General features: G+C 41.6%; 1 protein-coding gene across 5 annotated transcripts in view; it reads right to left on the minus strand.

Moving 5' to 3' along the window:
• Positions 1-682: 682 nt before the first annotated feature.
• Positions 683-19,545, minus strand: part of itpr3 (inositol 1,4,5-trisphosphate receptor, type 3) — a 76,864-nt gene continuing 58,001 nt past the window's right edge. For all 5 annotated transcript variants that reach the window (XM_025901782.1, XM_025901785.1, XM_025901781.1 and 2 more), the window contains 30 exons: positions 18,142-18,342; positions 17,932-18,047; positions 16,715-16,850; positions 16,502-16,627; positions 15,150-15,275; positions 14,948-15,068; positions 14,635-14,816; positions 14,393-14,541; positions 14,198-14,306; positions 13,694-13,787; positions 12,762-12,937; positions 12,183-12,339; positions 11,659-11,873; positions 11,193-11,393; positions 10,466-10,576; positions 9,994-10,089; positions 9,793-9,900; positions 9,613-9,696; positions 9,429-9,539; positions 8,767-8,959; positions 8,514-8,633; positions 8,201-8,373; positions 7,473-7,637; positions 7,195-7,384; positions 7,029-7,121; positions 5,510-5,628; positions 5,076-5,241; positions 4,824-4,984; positions 4,580-4,741; positions 683-3,698 (listed from right to left, as the gene is read on the minus strand). In XM_025901782.1, coding sequence (XP_025757567.1) covers positions 3,582-3,698; positions 4,580-4,741; positions 4,824-4,984; positions 5,076-5,241; positions 5,510-5,628; positions 7,029-7,121; positions 7,195-7,384; positions 7,473-7,637; positions 8,201-8,373; positions 8,514-8,633; positions 8,767-8,959; positions 9,429-9,539; positions 9,613-9,696; positions 9,793-9,900; positions 9,994-10,089; positions 10,466-10,576; positions 11,193-11,393; positions 11,659-11,873; positions 12,183-12,339; positions 12,762-12,937; positions 13,694-13,787; positions 14,198-14,306; positions 14,393-14,541; positions 14,635-14,816; positions 14,948-15,068; positions 15,150-15,275; positions 16,502-16,627; positions 16,715-16,850; positions 17,932-18,047; positions 18,142-18,342 — 4,278 coding nt within the window. In that variant the 3' untranslated portion in view covers positions 683-3,581. The remainder of the gene's footprint in view (positions 3,699-4,579; positions 4,742-4,823; positions 4,985-5,075; positions 5,242-5,509; positions 5,629-7,028; positions 7,122-7,194; positions 7,385-7,472; positions 7,638-8,200; positions 8,374-8,513; positions 8,634-8,766; positions 8,960-9,428; positions 9,540-9,612; positions 9,697-9,792; positions 9,901-9,993; positions 10,090-10,465; positions 10,577-11,192; positions 11,394-11,658; positions 11,874-12,182; positions 12,340-12,761; positions 12,938-13,693; positions 13,788-14,197; positions 14,307-14,392; positions 14,542-14,634; positions 14,817-14,947; positions 15,069-15,149; positions 15,276-16,501; positions 16,628-16,714; positions 16,851-17,931; positions 18,048-18,141; positions 18,343-19,545) is intronic.

Below are 19,545 nucleotides of genomic sequence, written 5' to 3' on the forward strand. Positions count from 1 at the left end.
ACACACACACACACACACACACACACACACACACACACACACACACACAGAGTCAGGCAGCAACTGTGGTCAACATTCCTCTGAGGCTCCACGCCAAAGCTCAGTAATCCTTCACTCTCTCACACACACACACACTAAAAGACACACATCACTACTACAGACCAGGAGATTACCTGTTGTTACAGAAACGATGTATCTAACCATAAATATTATTTTTATGCCAGATATTGCACAGGCACTGTACATGCACAACTCTCTCACACACAGAGCCGAATGAACTGAGAACAGTAAACACTATTTATAGCCTGCACAGAAACACAGTCTCACTGTGTGTGTGCTGTTTACAGATCCACGGGTCACGTGTTGCAGGAAGCTGATGGTGGAGTTTTGGCTTTATGGAGAGCTGCCGCTCCACTTCCTGTTAATCCAGTTCTAAAGAAAAACTGGCTGTGCTTCAGTTTAGGACACAGTCAGGCCGTTTGAGACGATCCTCAAAAATTAGGATTGAATACATTGAAACAGCTCGTGCCTTAACAAAAACAAAAACAGCTAAAATTAGTTTCCCATTTTTTCTCTGTGTTGCTCCCGCGTTCACCTTCGGTCACTCGTCATCACAGAGGTTGTTGCACACTGTGAAAGGTTTTCCTGGACGTGAATGAAAAAGAGACTCTGAATCAAAGTCTTTAACAGTTTACATTTAATGAAATAACATTTTTCTGAATGATGATGATGTCATTCTTTTGCATTTGATGGGTCGAAATATATTTTTTCTTTATCTTTTTATGTTTGTCAGACCTTTTTAATTTCATGCATTTTCAACTGACTTTTGAAAAGAAGTGATGATGTTTTCGTTTCCCTTCAGGATTATCTGTGAGTCCTTTCAGGTTTATCTTCCTGTCATGCAAACAGGTTTCAAAAGCAGCCGGAGTAATAACAATTACAATCCAGACCCAAAACTTAAAGTGAAACCATTTAACTTTAATATTTGCATTTTAAATCTAAAACTTAATTGTTTGCATTAAATACAGTTCATTCAATGTAAACGTGAGAAAACGTGGGTTTTCGTCTTCATACTTCTGACTCGTTTGTTTCTCAATGAAAAAGCTAAATGACATTTCTACTCATAAATCCATCATCCAGCGTCGGTGCTGGTCTGTTACAGTGTTAAAGAAAAACAAACCATATCTTCTGTCTGATAAACATTATCTCACATAAACCTTAAATCCTACAAGTTCCCCAGATGTACAATTTAAAAAACCAAAAACACACATGTGGGTTCAGCTCGCTTTACAAACAGAAGCACAAATGAAATTGGCAAACACAAGCTGCATGTTTCTTCCTATTTACATTTTCTTAAAATTATTAAAGTGAGTTGAAGGTTAGTTTTACAAACACACATTCACACACGCAGTTTTTATGAAACTTGGTAGAAACTTGAGCACATCCCAAAACAGGAAGTTTGTAGTCGTTTTGCTCCTTCTCTTTATCACTAAAGCCATCAAACATTTTGTCCAAGTAATAATTTAAATTGAACTCATTTTCTGTTTAGATAAAAAGAAACAGAAGAAAAAAACAAAACAGCCTGAGGTTTTCCAGCTGCAACATGACGCTCCCATTTTTGTCTCACTGCATCTTAAAAACCCAAAGATGTGACACAAAATGCACAAACCGCTTCCTACAGCACCCCCTACTGTGTGGATGCCGGCATCTACAGTTTATTTCTCGTGAAACAAGTTGCTCATTAATGACAACTAATATCTGTATTCAAGTAAACAAGAACAGATTTCTGAGATATTAACAACTAAGAAGCTAGACAATAAATTAGACATTTCTAAGTAAAGCCGTCTGGCAATTCAAACATTTCTTCAAACCAGGTACTTGATGTGGACATTTGTGTGTTATAGTTTGTTATAGTACACTTGGGTCTGATTGATGGAAGTTTTTCATAAGTGGGTGAGCGAGAGGTTCACAGATGTCCACGTGTCTACATGTTTTTTCTTTTTTGTCATGATCTACAGAGGCTTGAGAATTTACAAGTTACCCACGCGCCCTTCAGGAAGACTTAAAGCCTAACAGGAATCAACTATTCTGTCTCCAGATGTTTGTGTCAGAGCGTAATCGCCTTGTGTTTCATATTTCATTTTTAAGACACTCACCCAGCCCACACTGATCTCAAATGACTTGTATAACTGTGGCAGACTTGTGACGTGCTAGCTATGTCTGCAAAGGTTCTCAGTCACCCAGGTCATCGTAGTCTAAGGAGCTTGGAGGGAAAAGCATCTGGACTTCTTAAAGTTACTTGAAGTTACTTGTTTCACCTCTCATCCGAGAAGCTTAGGGCTTAAAAATCTGAGACTCTCCACCATTTGCTCTTAGAACTGAAGAAGCTTCTCGGAAGAGAAGTGAAATGTCTTCAAGAAAATTAAAGAAGTCCAGACGCTTTTCTCTCCAAGCTTTTCTCTCCTGATGTGTTAGCCAGTTATTATATCAATATTTCTTTTTTTTGACAGCTGCGTCCGTCTTTGGCTTTGTGTTTCCTGTTTGTGCAGCAGCAGCTCATTTTAATCTCGCCTCATTTTACTGGTCCAGCATTGGTTAGCAACTGACTTTCTCTTCAACTTTTGTTGTTTGATTGTTGCTGGCAAGGATTTTAGTAGATTATAGCTACCTTCTGGTAGTATCAGTGCGCCAAACATACATTTTTATAATTAAATTTTGTTTTCATGGAGATGAATATTATTAATTATAATAATACTAACATGGGGTTTTAGCCGGGTCTTAGACTCCCGTTAGGGCTTTTGTTCTCTCCCTGGTTGTGAAAGGTTCCAGATCTGATTTAAAACAGTTTAGCTGTGTTTTTCTGAACTTACTTGTAGGCTGTTTTCAGACAGCTTCGTGTTAGTTTAGCAATTAAGGAATTACTTTAGAAATTATTTTTGGACATGCTGTGCAACACACTGCATAAATAAAATAGCCATGTGCTGGTTAATTTCTTTTATTCATTATTCACTTGAAGCCATAAACCTTTAATATGTGCTGTTTCCACGAGAAGTAAGCTTAATAAAATACACTCAATTTAAAATTGATTAGGTGGAAAGAATCCCTAAACTTCTGCTGCACAAAGAAAACCATGGCTGCTTTATTCATGTATTTTTTTTAAACTGGGCCGTGAAGAACGCCAGAGCAGAATCCTTCAAAACACCTGGAATGAGAAAATTTAGGGCTAAATTTGTCGTGTGACCTGAGCCGGGATGAAGCTGCAGGTTTAAGAGAGTCAGATCAGCTATTCCGAGTAAATTATTATTATCACCCAGCAAACAATATTATCTGCTGACAATCAGAACTTTAAGATAAGATAAGATAACCTTTATTAGTCCCACATTTGGGAAATTTGTTTTGTGGGAAATTTGGGAAATATCTGTTGGATATTTGCCGTTATGAAACTGTGAAAGCTGCATGTGCTTCAGCTCTTCTAGTGTTTCTGTCTTTGCGTCCATCAGTCCAGCTGGATGGCTTACAGATCTAGAGATGACCATGTAGTGAACATCGAGTCCGTCTGTGTGCCAATGTGTCGAGTGTCTTTATGTTTTGTAGATCTGATGGTTTCCTCCTGCGGCGCTGGGAGGCACCGTGCCGCTCGCTCCGGCCTGGACGTCGACAAAGCCCATCCTCTGCCTTCTCTTCCTCTGCTCCGTCATCTGCGCACACACAGAGAGAGTCATTAAACGCCACCCAAGCGGTGATTTAGTGTCTATATGTGCTGCTGTGATTAGAGCTTTGCTCCTCAGTTATGGTGCCACTAATATGGTGCATTATAAATGTTGTCCTGCTAATCTGACTCTGTGAATGTAGTTTAAAGATCAGCTTGCTTATCCTGGATGATAAGGTCGCCGGTTCGATCCCCGCCCTTTCTGTCCTGGTCGTTGTGTCCTTGGGCAAGACACTTTACCCTACCGCCTACTGGTGTTGGCCAGAGGGGCCGATGGCGCGATATGGCAGCCTCGCCTCTGTCAGTCTGCCCCAGGGCAGCTGTGGCTACAACCGTAGCTGCCTCCACCAGTGTGTGAATGTGAGCGTGAATGAATAATGGCATTGTAAAGCGCTTTGGGTGCCTTGAAAAGCGCTATATAAATCCAATCCATTATTATGAATTTCTGCTTTTAATCAAGGGATAATTCATGAATGGATAAAAGTATGATCAGCATTTAGTTGATTTGGGCTGCAGTGTTAGGATGTTGTGGGGTAGAATATTCATAGATTTATAAGTGCACCAACGATTTTTCACATATTAAGCCTAATATTTTGACCTATCAGGGACTTTTTGATTGTCTGAGGTAGCTGTAACATAACTTAAGATGGAAAACATACCGCATATTTGGTAATGATTGCATATGATTGACTATTTCATCCAAACTCTTGTAGCTGAGCCGACTGGTAACCAGTTAACCATGGCTGATAAAAGTAATTATGAACTGACCAAGAGATTCATGCAGCTTAAAAAAGTTAAAGCGAGCTGTAATTTGTCAAATCACAGTCAGTTTGTTATTGTCAGTGCATATGTCACTTTGTGTGCAAATACCTGCTCTTTGAGCTCCGTCAGCTGGGTGGTCAGGGTTGTGACCACCTTCATGGTTGATACCAGTTTGTCCTGTAACTGCCTCATCTCGTTCTGCTCGCCATCGCTGTCTGTTACCACCAGCGACATGGCCTGCATCCGTGGAAACCAGTCCAGGTTGTTGTTCTGAAACAGCAGCAGAAGAAGCAGTTCATTGGTGAACCTGAAATCACAGCCATGTCACTTTTCTTTCTTTAAGGTTTCACACCTTGATCATGTGAGCCACGTAGCTCTCCGGTCCTGTGTAGTCTGTCTTGTTTTTCTCGCGCACCAAAACGATAAAGTAGAGGTAGTTCCAGATATTGTGCTCCAGTTTGATGTGCTCTTCGAAGGACACTGTCTTATTGTCAAACTTGTCTCTCTCGAGCCCTGCAGACGAACAAAGAAGACAAAGGTTCTTAAACAAATCAACTGTTAGCCGTTTGGTTTGTTAGTCACATTGTGAGGAACGTCTACAAACCGCAAATGAAACATGTTGTTTTCAGAATTTCTTCCTTCTTCTGCTTCTCACTCCTCAAGTCTGCAAACGTGTCGATGATGACACCGAAGATCAAGTTGAGGACGATGATGATGACGATGAAGTAGAACAGCAGGTCATACACAACTCGAGCAGGAAACAGTGGCTCCTGAACACAGACCCGGGAAATGTATTTAGCCTTCACTCTGCACTAACTTCTTACCTGATGATCTTTTATCTATTTTAAAACGTAATCTTCAGAGCAACTAGAATTTATAGTTCTGTAGTTTAAGATAATTTTTTAGTAACAGCAAATTTAAAAACCAAACTGCACCTTCCTGTGGCAGATGATAAAGAAAACATCAGATAAAAGCCAAAGATGTAGGCTGTGCATTTTGTTATCGGAGAGCAGCGTTCAGGTAAAAAGTGTTTCGTACATTTTTAGATGGTTTGCGGAGGACGTCTCCCACTCCTCCTCCATTCCTCAGTCCGTGGTTCAGCACAGTAACGATACACATCAACAGAGTGTCGCATGCTCGCTCAGAGTTGGGCTCCTCTGAATAACACACACACACAAAGATTCATTAAGGACATTTAACAATTATCAAATACAAAGTCGGTTTAAATGTAAAGTTATGGTGTGTAAAAACTTTCACCACTAGTTCTGTTTATCTACTCTTCCCAATTGAAGTGCATAATCCCAGCTATGGTGGCTGCTATAGCACAAACATGCTTTAGTGAGGCAAAAGAGACCAAAAATATCAAACTTCAACTGTAAACAATAACTGCCATTGCTGGCATATTTCTACTACTGTTTGGAGAGGATCTGTATCCACCCCAGAGTTATTCCTTTTCGTAGAGGCTGTCAGTGCACTGTTTACCTCAGCTGTCAATGCCGCATAAGAAGCGTCCACATTTACTCTAAAAGAGCCTTTAAAAACTTTGTGAAAGCAGTCGGATACGAGTCTGTAAGTGAGTGAAGCTCAGTTGTGACTGATGACAGTGATACTAAGTGAGTTATTGAGGATATGCTGAAGATTTGTTGGAAAATTTGAGGAAAATCTAATATCGCAATATTTTTTTGGATACCTCGATACACGATATATATATCGCAATATGTCTTGAGCCCCAAAGCCCCTGGTAACAGGGGCAAAGGGGTGAGCTGCAGTTTAACCCTCCCTGAAGTCAAGGTTTTTATATAGATATCACCATGAAAACCTCAGAATCTCATCTAAAAGCTCATATACACCATTTCTACAACCACCAAACACAGCGAAAACAACAAACAATTAAAAGAGCAGTAACAAAGCCATGAACTCACTCGACTTCATGTAACCAAACAAACGGCACAGTTTCTAAAACCTGAGATCTCACAGATTCCAAAACTGCAAGTTTTGTCACACTTCTACCAAATTTCACTGAACCAGCTACAAATATGCTTCACATTCGATAAGCAATAACATGCAATCAGACTTGGGCGTGCTACTAACCCTAACCCTATGCTATCATTTTTCTGTAAAGCAAATTTACCTTTGGGTATGAATAAAGTAACCTTAACCATTTTCCTTCATTTACCCCATTTTGTTCTACATCCTCCTTCTCAAATCCAAACCACATGATGACTTAATGCATCTTAACGCTGGTATTGCATCATTACCAGCTTTAAGAAACTTTGAGTGCTCCAGTAGAGTAGAAAAGCGCCATATAAGAACCACCCATTTACCATTTTACGGCTCCAAAACATATTTTTGAATTTGCCACTGTGGATAAACACTATTCTAAACTATCAATTATCTAGTTGGAGATATTTAGCTCCCTGTCTATACTTGGACTCCAGTAAGTGGTGGAAATTGGACAATTGTATCTATTTTAGTTAGCTAAAAGAGTTGTTTTCTAATACATGTTGCAAAAACTGATAAGTGTCAGTGACCATGTGTTGATGTCTCTATCTCTTACCTTCCTCCTCAGTGTTGGTCTCTGCAGTGCAGCTGACTCCGTCTGCAGAGCACGACTTGAGGAAGTCCTGAGAGGCTTCACTATTTTGAGAAGCTGAACAGGAGACAGTAACTAGTACCGATTACGGTTTTGGTATGAGGGTTAATTTTAACAGCTGTGAATTTACCTGCAGCGATCTGTGGCAGCGGGTCGACCTCCATAATGAAGTCCTCCTTCAGGAAGAGGAAGCCCACAATGGAGAAGAGGTACACAAGGATGAGAGCGAGCAGCGCCGTGAGCAGGATGGAGCGCCCGTTACGCGTCACGCTGTTTATCACGTTTAACAGAGTCTCCTCCCTGTAGATCAGGTCAAAAAGCTGCCCCAAAATGAACACAGACATTTAGATTTTCCTTCCTACCACAAACAGCACAAACACCTGACAGGTCGCTGTGTCTGCTGTTTACCAGGATGCTGTAGAAGAGCTCGTGAACGAAGAGTCCCAGTGTGGACGTCAGGACGTATGCCAGGTGATAGAGGAACTCCACATCCATCACCATGGCCTTGTACCCCATAATAAATGTGCCGTTGTTCCCCACAAAACTCACCACAAACACCACTTTATTGATGAGCTGGAAATGGACAAAACATGGACAGCACAGTGGATGATCAGGCTGGAGGTGTTGTTACCAAAGAGATGTAAAAGGACGCTGGCCAATTGTAAGAAATAAATGTAAGAAAAACAAAGTATAAAATTACAGAAAAAGTTCTGGTAGCTCATTTAATAATAAAACAAGGCCTGATTCTGGCCCTCAGGCCATATGTTTGACACCTCTGATCTAGAATTTTCGACTCTAGAACTATAATTCAAATCTAGAGCTCAAAAAGAACAGGAGAATATTTTCCTTTCAGGATACAGTCACATCTGATAAATATAAGCAAAGCACATGTTCAGTATCTTCACAGTTTATCTTTTTTAATCGACCAGTTCACTGATCACCAAACTTAACTAAAAAACAACATGAAATTATTATTTTGATTTAAAAAAGAAAACATTCTTCATCAGCTCTGAATAAAAGCTAGAAATGTAAACAGTGAATCAAGAGTTTAAATATGTAAATATTTAAAACGGGTACTGAGCCATGCTAAGCTAATAATACCCAGGGTGCAGATGTGTAGTGTGGTCTTTTCTCACATTAAGTGTTCCCAGCAGTATGAGCGTGTTGCCAATGCCTAGGTGGTAGATGGACCTGAGTATCAGAGCGACGGTGAGCGGCGTGAGGCCATAACGCTGAGAGAACAAACCCAGGACGGAGAGACCGGTCAGGACCCAGAACAGCATCAACAACAGAGAGTCGTCGATTGCACCTACAGAGGAGAAGAGCATCGTTTTAGGTGCCACGTCCTCACCTCGACCAGTCCTCCACACTTTCCCCAGATCATGACAAAAATGTTCATGTTCATGTGTTTAGTAATATTTTCAGATCGAGCAGGACTTGCAGTAGTACCTTGTCCGGAGTCGTAGGGGTAGAAGAAAGCGATGATGAGGTTGATGAACAGGGCAAGTTTAAAGGAGATTGTTCCCCACAGAGTCATCCTTCTGGAGAACCAGTACAACACTGGCATACCTGCACGAGCACATACACGTTGAGCCTGAACACACTGTTGGGTTTTGGAATGTTGAATCCAAGTAGAATTGATGCGAGCGCCTGGATCACAGGGATGAAACCTATACAGATCACACTGAGTGCAGGTACTCACTCCTCAGCTTCTTCTGCCACTCCATTTCTCCATGCAGGAATGAGGTTTGCTCGAAGAAATGTGTGACCTTTGATCCCTGCTCATCCAGCTCGGTGGTGTTGAACACCCTGACCTTTGACTCCTCTGTCAGAAACTCACAGATGGGATGAACGGGAAACACAATCTGCTCCATGCTGCGGTCCTCGCGAACAATCTGGGCACAGACAGGCACGCAGTTTAGACAACGTCTTCTACACAGATGATAAAAACTCGATCCTCTCTAAAACATGACCTAGAGATGAAGTTGACAAACTCAAAGAAAGCACATTTTCATAAGTTACAGGGTTTCTTTTGCCCTTTTTGGGTTATGGATAGTGTAGATAGACAGGACAGAGAGAGGAAGACATTCAGCAAAGGGACGCAGGTCGGACTCGAACCCGGGCCTACTGCTGTCCTCCCATACAGCGTATGGTCAGTGACTGAACTGCTTAGATTGTTGTGACTCAGACCAGGACAGAGTTGTATAACCGAGGAACAGAGATGCTTGTTAAATAAATAATTTGAAAAAGTTACGTTTTACCCGAACGATCAAATGCCATTTTGTGCTATTTGATAAAGAAACCACAAAGTATTATAGTATTGATGGCTCAGGATAAAGATGTTTATTTTAGTGGTAGTATTACCTCTATCTGTGAAGTTAGCTGTTCGTAGTAATCCAGCGGGTCCTGCTCCACCACAGCAGCTGGAGCTGAGGACTTCAACATCTGGGACAGAGGCCGGTTGTTCAGGTTCAGCTGCAGACACACAAACACAGCATGGTGTCAGTTTTAGAACTTTACAACTTGACATGGATGGATGGATGTTTACCATTGAGGAAATGCCCTCCTCTCCCTCTTTAAGGTTCTTTTGAGGTTTTAGGAGGTTGTGAAGGACTTTGTTGTGTCTCGCCAGCTGCAAAAACACATCAAGAACTTTATTTTGACCCTAACCAACCACAAAATATCATGAGCTTTTCCAGATAGCCAATAGGAAATTGTGTTTAGTCACCTGCTGAGCCAGGATGTAGATGTTGTGTCCCACCTCCCGAGGAGAAACTTCCACCTCCACCCCTTCACATTCACTCTCCTGGTTGTAGGCCTTCTTTATTACCTCCACCTGGCACAGTGGACATGTACACACTTAGATTTTTCTTGCTTTTCAATAAGATCTTTAACAGCTGCTTTATGGACATGTGGTTCAGGTTCTGACCAGCTCTCGTGGCCGCAGGTTCAGCAGAATCCTCTCTGCGTTCTCACTGTCGTGACGACTCTCCATAAGAGCCAACAGCAGCTTGGAGGCATTGTCCTGTCGAACAGTGGGATAAACAGCAGTCAAACAAATGGACTGAGCCGTTTGTCAAGTACTAGAGACAACGAGTTCTATCTTTACACAGACAGGAATGATATTTGTGGAAATGCTGACTTAAAAGCCTGGAAGCAAACCCACATATTAACTGGAGAGAGTTTGGATAAATATTGGTGTTTAGTTACATTTTATCACCTCCTACACTGCGCCTCAGATTACAAGTTTAAACATAATTACATTTTAAGCAGTGTTAGATTTCCTGGTGCTTCGTTTAATGCACAGAAACATGAAAATAAGAAAAATGTCTGCAAACTTTTGCCACTATGGTGTCACTACACTGGACTCTGTCTAAATGAAAAAGCTGAATCAGTTTTACCTTCAGCTGCAGCACCATCTCCATCCGATAGCGACATAGAGGACTGATGTCATTCAGGATCAGAGCCGTTATGATGTCGATGCCGTTGGACTCGTGGGTCACGATACATGTCTGAAACACAGAAAACAAATGTCTGTGTGCAGTAAACAAAGGACACCTTTAGAACGTCTTGAAAATGAAAAACTAGAGGACAACATCGGGTCTTTTCCTCTGTTGTGCTGGCACTCGTGCTACTTTGGTGCCTTTTGAGCCCATGTTTTGAGGTTTCTGGGTTTTTTTTCCAATGGGTGTACCTTTCTTGTCTGGTAGCAGACATTAGCACTGAACAAAGGGACTGCTGATATCCTCAACTTTCTCATATTTCTAGTAGTAAGTACCGTCTTACATTACCAACCACTGGCTTTGTGTTACATGCAGCTATATCGATCTGCCCAGACTAGGAAATGGAAATCACTGGCCACTCCTTACTGAGTAGTTACCCCAAAAAGGTCCCCATAAATGCACAGTAATGCAACCATCTGCTTTACAGCAAATGCATCACTACTGACTATGGACAGTTAACCTAACAAGCATGTCTGTGGACTATTGGAGGAAGGAAATCCACACAGGCAGAGCAAGAACACTCAACTTCCAGCTGCAGGTTTGAACCTACAGCTGCACCACCTTGGCACCTGTACTGCCAAAGAAAAGTAGAAACCATTATTTCCACCCTGTTGTTCTCATGTACCTGGTTCTCTTGGCAGGGTCCTTGGCAGTACTCTGTAAGTGTTTCCAGGGTCTGAATGATGAGGTGGACATTTGATTCATTAATGTACAAGCCCAGCAGGCCCAGGCCACCCGTCGTACTACCACACATGATGTCCAGGAACTGAAGCGTCTCGCACACAAGGTTGTAGTTGGCTTTGTTATTCTGGCAACGCAGGAAGTTCTGGAAACACAAAGTCACAAACTTGAGCCTTACATTTTCTGTATGTGTGCTCACATGAAGACGATGCTGGGGCAAACAGATAGCTTTACTTCCTGTACTGGCCTCCAACAGACGGTGGTAAAAGAACTGCTTACAGTGGAGAGAAACACATCCAACTTTTTCTAAAATCTAAGTAGTAGATATGACCTTTTTGTCACGTGTTTAACGCTATAAAATCTGTAAAAAAAAAAGGCTCTACACTGTTCAGTAGTTAGCAGGAACTGACCTGTAGGTCGTTGTTGTGGTTCTCACAAAGCAGCTGTAGGAACCTCAAGATCGGCTTCATGATGGTAACAGCTGGTCCCATCTCTGTCTCCACCTCCTTCTGTTCTTCAATAGGTTGAGCTGGCAGGGTGGAGGTGCCTGGGGCAATGGGCACCCCTGGTACCAACAATGGATGACCCCCTGTACCCGGAAGTACACCCAGAGTGGTGGAGCCACCTTTAAACAGTAAAATATTATTACAAACATCTTTCAGAACTCAAACTTTTTCGGAGTCTTATTTTTCCCTTTACAAAGGTGCATAATACAAAATTGTTTGTTAATTAACCCTTTAAAACATCATATCAAATCAAACTTGATCAAAGTTCCTGTTAGTGATGCCAAACCATTGATTACAAAACGGGGTTTGATCATATCATTATCAAATAAATCTAAGGAACCCTAAATATGGATTTACATGAAAACTATACAATAATTGGATTCCAAAGATGTGTCCTCATAAAACTGTACTATTTTCAGATGACTCACCGTTCTCCAGCTTCTCGTTGGCCTTGTGTGTCATCTCTCCAACATTAACAGAAACCGTTGCTTTAATGTCGGCCTGAGCTTCTTTCATTCTGTCATTAAACACTTTAAAGAACTTCTCTGACTTGTTGTCACCCATCATCAGTTTGTAGAAGGAGTTCTGCATAAGAAGTGGACAGAGTCAACAAACCAGTTTCACACGGGACCAAAAACCATCCAAACCAGTCTAAAACCATGCCTAGAATGAGTCAAAACTAGCTCTGAAACAGTCTTTGTTCTTAAACAATATATAAAAGAAAGTGAAAACTAAACCCAGCGAACAACCACATCTAACCAAGAACCAACTTATTTCATTAAAATGGTCCCATTGCCAGTACCACATCCTGTGATCTCTGGATCACCTATGTTGGAGAAAACTAAACTACGCAATTTAAAAAAAAATGTGACCATTCTTGTCTCGGATCTATTGTTTTTTCACATTTGCTGTATTTTTTGGTTTTTCCTGTGCTTTTAGAACAGACTTGGCTCTGTAATTTCACAACAGTGACTAAAATGAGCAAAGAAACGTCTCGTGTCTGTTACCTGTATCTCAGTGTTTCCTCCCTCCAGCAGACAGATGGCCAGCTGGATGCTCTCCTGGAAGATCTTATCATTCTTGGTGCTCATCACCAGATCTGTGAACAGCTTTGTTCCTCCTTCGCGGTCCAGACGACACTGGATTGCTGCCACTGCCGCCCAGTCCCGCTCCTGTTCACCGCCTAACTCACAGAAACAAAAATACTGCATAATATAGCAGCTTGTGCACAGACAATACAGATTGTAGCATCATAGACACATTAGATTGGTATTATTGTGTTAAGTAAATCATGTTAAATAAATGGTGTCCGGGGGAATCTCCCCCCAGACTTGGATCAGTGAGCTCAGTGGTTCTAATTAGCAACACTGAACGCACCGACACATAACTTCCAACAGGTTATAAATTAAATCCAAGTCTGGGGAATTCAATTCCTTCTTCATTAGTAACTATATAAATACACCAAAAGCCTTTAACCCAGGGTCCGCTACAACAACATAAAACATGATAGGTGGTCTGAGGATTTCATCCTGGTACCTAACAGCAGTCAGAATACTGCTGGCCTCCGAGGATATACATGACATGACAAACCTATCAGTGTCAAATATGGATGTGTCATCATGAAGGAGCTGGACTACCTGTGCAGCAAAGACACTAGCAAAAAGCAGCACTAGAGAAAAATCAGTAAGGAAAGATAAAGACAGAGAAATGAAGCCACCACCTGCAAACTCATCCTCTTTTTGGGTTCGTGTCCAGTCTACAATTTAGTTTAACAAAGCAGGTGAAATGGATTTTGGATGTTTTGTGCTTCTTCACTGAACATAATGACATTCCTGAACTTATCTGTCTGTGTTATACTGTTATGATAAAATGTTTCTCACATTTTATTTGGGCAGTGTTTATTATTTCCTCTGAACAGTGTCCGTATGAAGCAGTTTACCTGGAACTCCAAGTTCAGCCAATTCATTCTTCTGGTTGGTCTTCTTGTTTGGAAACAAGTAGTTTTGCAGTAAAACTTTCCGCAGCACCATTCCCTGAAACAAATCATTAGAAAGTTCATTCAGTCTCCATCCTGTTACATTTAACTGAAACAAAACCAAGAAATAAGCCAAAGATTTCAGTTTGGGGAAGGCTTCATTCATTAACAGTGGCAGCAACAAGGCCTGGCAGAAAGGCTGACAAACGGTGAAACAGATGAGAGAGGGTGGGGAACGCAAACACGAACAAACAGGTGTATGTTCGAGTGAAAGGGAAGTGTTTGGGTTGTGGCCCCATTCCAGATAAATGATCTCAAATAAAATAAGCATAGATATGGAAAAGCTGCAAAAGGACCAAAGAAAAATGACCACAACAACACTGTGGTTTTTTAAAATATATTTGTTAAGGATATGCCTTTGTTGTCCGACCGTGGTTGATTGTGGTAGTTCAGCTACTATTGACTCACCTTTTCATCAAAGTCCAGAGTCCTGATGAGCATCTCCTGCAGAGTCTTTAGGACTTTGATGCACAGCTTCTCCTCTGAAGACATCAGCGCCTTGGTGTGCTGGATCAACCTGGACAGCACACAGACATCATAATTCCCCTCATCCCTCTGTGACGGTGTCAGTGCTCAAGCATGCTTTACACTCAGGTGACCTACTTGGAAATGAATCCTCCGGACTCGCAGCGCTGTCGAACGTCGGTTCCTTCAGGGAACAGCAGCTCTGGCTGATGGAGAACGTCCACCAACACAGAGAGCTCAGCGTTCACCAGTGGCTTCAGACGCTCCTCCAGAGTGTTTATGATGTCCTGAGGAGGATACAGAGGGAACAAGGGGAAATACAGTTTACTGCAAGTTAATGTAAAATAAAAAAGTCTTTTTTTTGGTGTGCCCCTGTGCACCTGCAACTTCTCTATGATGTTCTTGTAGTCCCAGGGGTTGGTGGGAGCGCTGGGGCGGATGTGGCGGGAGGAGGATTTGTAGTTTGGATTTGTGCGTGACAAAGAGTTCAAAGCTGAAGTGGACAGCATGGAGTTGATCTGAGCCTCCAGTTCCAAAGGCACAGAGATGGAGCGACTCTTAGCTGGACAGAGAGAAAACTTTATTTAGTCTTCAAATTTCACAAGACTAAGTCACCTTTTTTAAGCAGGAATGTGAGGGAAAACCTTGAGAATCATTCATGGCTCAGACGTAGTGCGGTGCCAGGTTTGTTACCTGTCACAGCGAGCGTCTTGATGCAGGCCTCCACCTGCCCTCGGTGCTGCTGCTGCAACCAGGGACAGTCTAGCAGCCTGACGGACGACTGAAGCAGCTGAGTCACGATGGTGTGATGAGTCTGACAGAGACAGAGAAGCATTAAACTAACTAGAACCACACAAAACAGTTTTATTTCACCAAGGTGCAGCATGTCCTTCACCTGCAGAGAAGTGCTGTTTTCAGAGAAAGGGGAGCTGAAGAAGGCGTTGATGGTGTCAAAAACCACGCCGATGATGTATTTCTCCAGAACGGGATCGGAAAGACGCTTTTCTCGTTTATTACAGACCTGCAGAGTGTGAAAAAACCCAACAAGGTCGACACTACAATAATACATACAGAGAAAAACCCAACAATCATATGACCCCTATGAGCAAGCAGTTTGGCGACAGTGGGAAGGAAAAACTTCCTTTAAACAGGAAGAAACTTCCGGCAGAACCAGGCTCAGGGAGGGGCGGGGCCATCTGCTGCGACTGGTGTTGTCGTGCCATATCTCCTGCTTTAGGTGCCACCTTTTTTGGACAGCTGACTCCCATCAACAACTAAGAATACTTAAAGCCAGAGACGGTGAGCTCTAGTGCCAGAGAGCCTTGTTGGGCTGCAGCTAGTGAGCTGCGTGTGTGTTTGGTGGTGGATTGCTCCTACTGTGTGGAGAGGAGTGTGTTTTGGTACTAACTCTTTTTGGCATATTTTCAGCTTATTGTTTTCTTTCTTTAAAAGGTGACAGCAGCTTGTCCGTCTCTTTTAGTTCAGTTATTAATAGAAACATGAATAAACCTGTTAATTTAACTATTTTGCCTCCCTGTCTCCTTTTTTCAACTTGGATATCTTTTGTTACTTTCCCTCATCCCCTGGACCTTTTTAGGGGAACAGAACACCTTGTTGGTGTACAAATGTTTTATGCCAAAATCTGTTATCCAACTAAACCAGGGGTGTCCAACTCCAGGCCTCTAGGGCCGGTGTCCTGCAGGTTTTAGATCTCACCCTGGGTCAACGCACCTGAATCATATGATCAGTTCGTTACCAGGCCTCTGGAGAACTTCGAGACATGTTGAGGAGGTCATTTAGCCATTTAAATCAGCTGTGATGGATCAAGGACACATCTAAAACCTGCAGGACACCGGCCCTCGAGGCCTGGAGTTCGAGACCCCTGAACTAAAGTAACAGGAAGAAAGAGACTAAATTCCAAATTGTTTCTTTGCTAAATTGTCTGTTATGTGCAGGCAACACTGGTCCATCTGTTGAATTAGGAGCCTTTTAGGTGAGGTTTAACAAAAAAAGGAAAAAATCAGCCAATGTCCAAAAAAAAAAAAAGCCTCAAGTGCTCAAGGCCACATTTTTCCCCAAATCCAACTCAGTAGAAGCAAAATATAAAGAAAAACTCTTGCACATTATTGTACATATTATGTTACAAAGCTGGATGCTTGTGTTAAACCTGGGTGCAGTTTTAAATAATGAGGTAATGTTTCACAATAGTTTATCATTTACGATGACAAACTATGGTGCTGTTCCTACCCGAGCCATGTCCACAGTGAAGTCCTCAAACAGTTTCCAGATGTGGTTGGATGTGTAGATTTCCTTCATCTCCACTTCTGTGTCCACATAGCAGTGATTCACAAAGTTCACGTAGGCAATTTTCACCTGAAGACACGCACGAAGCCAGGTTAGCTTTCTGGTTTAATCAAAGCAGTTTGACAACCTTAAGCCTCACACAAACACGGTGAGAACCTCAGTAATGCAGTCCTCATGGGTCACCACTCTGACCACATCCTCCAGGGGCAGCAGGGAGGTGCATTTAATCTCCGTGTACACGTTCTTCCCCTCTGCACAAGCAGCCAGAAGCTCCACCAGAGAGATGTGATACCTGAAGGGGGAGAAATGACTTCAACATTCAGGCCTCAGATGGAAACACGACGGCATGTTTGTGATGGGAAATAGAAGCACCTGATGGTAACTTGAAAAACCTTGTTGTCCACACAGTATTTACACTCAAGTATAATATATATGCACCAGTACGTATATATACTTGAAAACAGATGTGATGTCTTATAGAGTCAGAACCAAATCTGTCAATGTAATTTTTAAAAAATTAAATCAGTTCTGATATTCTGGAAAAACTAAAGATTTATAAACTTTCAGTCCATTTTAAGAAGTCATGACTTGTGTTTCCTGTTTTGCAGCTGTGGCCACATCAGCTGAAAGCTCATGTTTTCCACTTGCGCAGATCTTTTGGCATCAGAAGAGCTCCGACTTGCTTGTTTATAGCAGCAGAGTTAAGGTGGTACAAACTTCTGCTCTGCTTCTTCTTTTAAACGATTCGACTGATGAAACAAATGAACTCCTCGACATCATCTGTAGCTTAATGTACAGCTACGCATACAGAGCCACACAGACACACTGCATCATTGTGTCTGGGTTTTGGTATTAGAATAGTGACACAGCACTGCCACCATCAGGTCAGATAGTGCATTACAACACTTGTATAACTATAATTTTACTAAAAAGTTCACAATCACTGCAAGAACTTCTCAAGAAAACATGATTATAAATTCAATAAAAATTTTGAGTACCTGCTTCAAGATCGGGGGGGACACAAATTCCTTTTTGATTGAATCAGGAAGGACACATCTGGCATAAAAAAATCTTAAACATGCAGAGCTACATGCTGTTTGGAGCAGCCGTAGTTTACGAGACACTACGCCTCCTTCATGCAGAACACTTTTAAAGTATGTTTGACAAATATTATTGATTGAAGTTTGTTAAAAAAATAGTGTCAAGCTCGAAGCTTTCAGTCATTTAACAAATAAAATAGAATCCTGTCATTTCTTAAATGACCACGTTATGGTTAGTATCAGGTTTAACAACGATAGATACATTAATAAAACTATGCTTTTTTTTCATTATTTCATCATCATCATCGTCGTCATCATCGCTGCCTTCCTTACCTGAGTGGGCTGGTCTCACTGATGCCCTCCCTGCTCTCCGCCATCAGCTCCAGCATGACTTTAAACGAGTTTTTGTCGTTGTAAAAGACGACCACGTCCTCACCGGCGTTTGTCAACTACAAGAAGAGACGAACGGAAAACCTGAATACATCAGCATGAAAACACGGGTTTATGTTTTGGTAGAAGCAAAGCGGTGCGTCTCATCCTCACCTCGGTCATGATCATGTCCTGACACTTCTTGACATACTTGCCCTCGGCCTTGATGATGGTGTGGAGGAAGTTGAGGTACTGGACGTGGCGGCCGTGCGTCGCCAGGCAGTGGATGAAGTGATGCAGCACGCTCTCAGAGATCTCGCTGCACAGTTGGTAGTTATTACTGAAGATGTGCTGCACCGTCTCCGCCTCCTGGAGCTGGACGTCAACAAGGAAACGTTTAGAAATCAAAAACGGGTTTCTCTTCAGGTCAGTCACATCAACACTGATATTTATTTAGAGAAGACTATGTTTTGACATTTTTTTTCATTACAAAACTGCCAACTGCCTTCTGAATGTTGGAAAATAGTGAAAACAAATTCCCAGAACTCCCTGTAACATCATCTAACCACAAAACAGCTGGTTTATAATCATTAACCTCCTAGGACCTGGCACCCACATATGTGGACATCACATTTTGGGTTGTCTAGACCAAAATATAAAATTTTGCTCTACAAGGGCCTGATATCCACTTATGAGGACATTATACTGCCACTGCTCTATCGAAATTTAAAACGAATGTCCTCATATGTGGATCTCATTTTTCTCAGAAACAAAAATCGTGTAAAAAAAAAAATCTGGTGATTCTTTGTTTTTTAACATTCATTGGGTCCCAATCAGCCCAAATAGCAAAGAGAAATTAAAAATTCATGTCATGAAAGAGTTCGGGTCGGGTCGATATTTTTTCTCTAGCTGATTAATTTTCATTCAAGTCCCCTTCAGTACAACAAGCATTAGAGTCGTCAGAGACGTTTCTCTCTACCAGCTGCTCAAATCTTTTTAAAAAACCCAGAGACAACCGACATTTTCTTTAAACGAGTAAAAGTTGATTAGCTAAAGTAAAATAAATGAAAGCTGTTTAAACAGAAGTAACTTGATCAGGTGTTTTATGTAGAAGACAATCTAACTGTACAAAAACAGATTTCTGATTTCAGCCTGTTTAGCTTCACAGAGCTGACAGAAATTACAGGTAAAGATAATCAAAACTGATAGAAAACTAAAACTAAAGCTGATGGCTTTCTTGAATATTTTACCAGAAGACTAAGATCAGTAACACATGAGGAACGCTGCAAGGTTTGACTACACTGCATTTAAAGACAATCTGTCAACGAGTGTCTTTAAATGTAGGCTGGATATATAAACAGGAGGGTGATTGTATAATTGGAGTCAGGTGTCAGAAAGTGTGGGACAGAAGATAAGATATTAAGACTGTTTTCTCACTTGAAATATTCTTTAAAAAAAAAAGAAACACACACACTCGTTTTTATATCTTAGTGAGGAAATCACATTGACATAGTGACTAACCCATACCGTAAACCTAACCATAACCTAGCTGTAACCTGACACTAAAACTACATTTTG

This window comes from Oreochromis niloticus, linkage group LG20 (genome assembly GCF_001858045.2).
Source record: "Oreochromis niloticus isolate F11D_XX linkage group LG20, O_niloticus_UMD_NMBU, whole genome shotgun sequence".
Classification (NCBI taxonomy): domain Eukaryota; kingdom Metazoa; phylum Chordata; class Actinopteri; order Cichliformes; family Cichlidae; genus Oreochromis; species Oreochromis niloticus.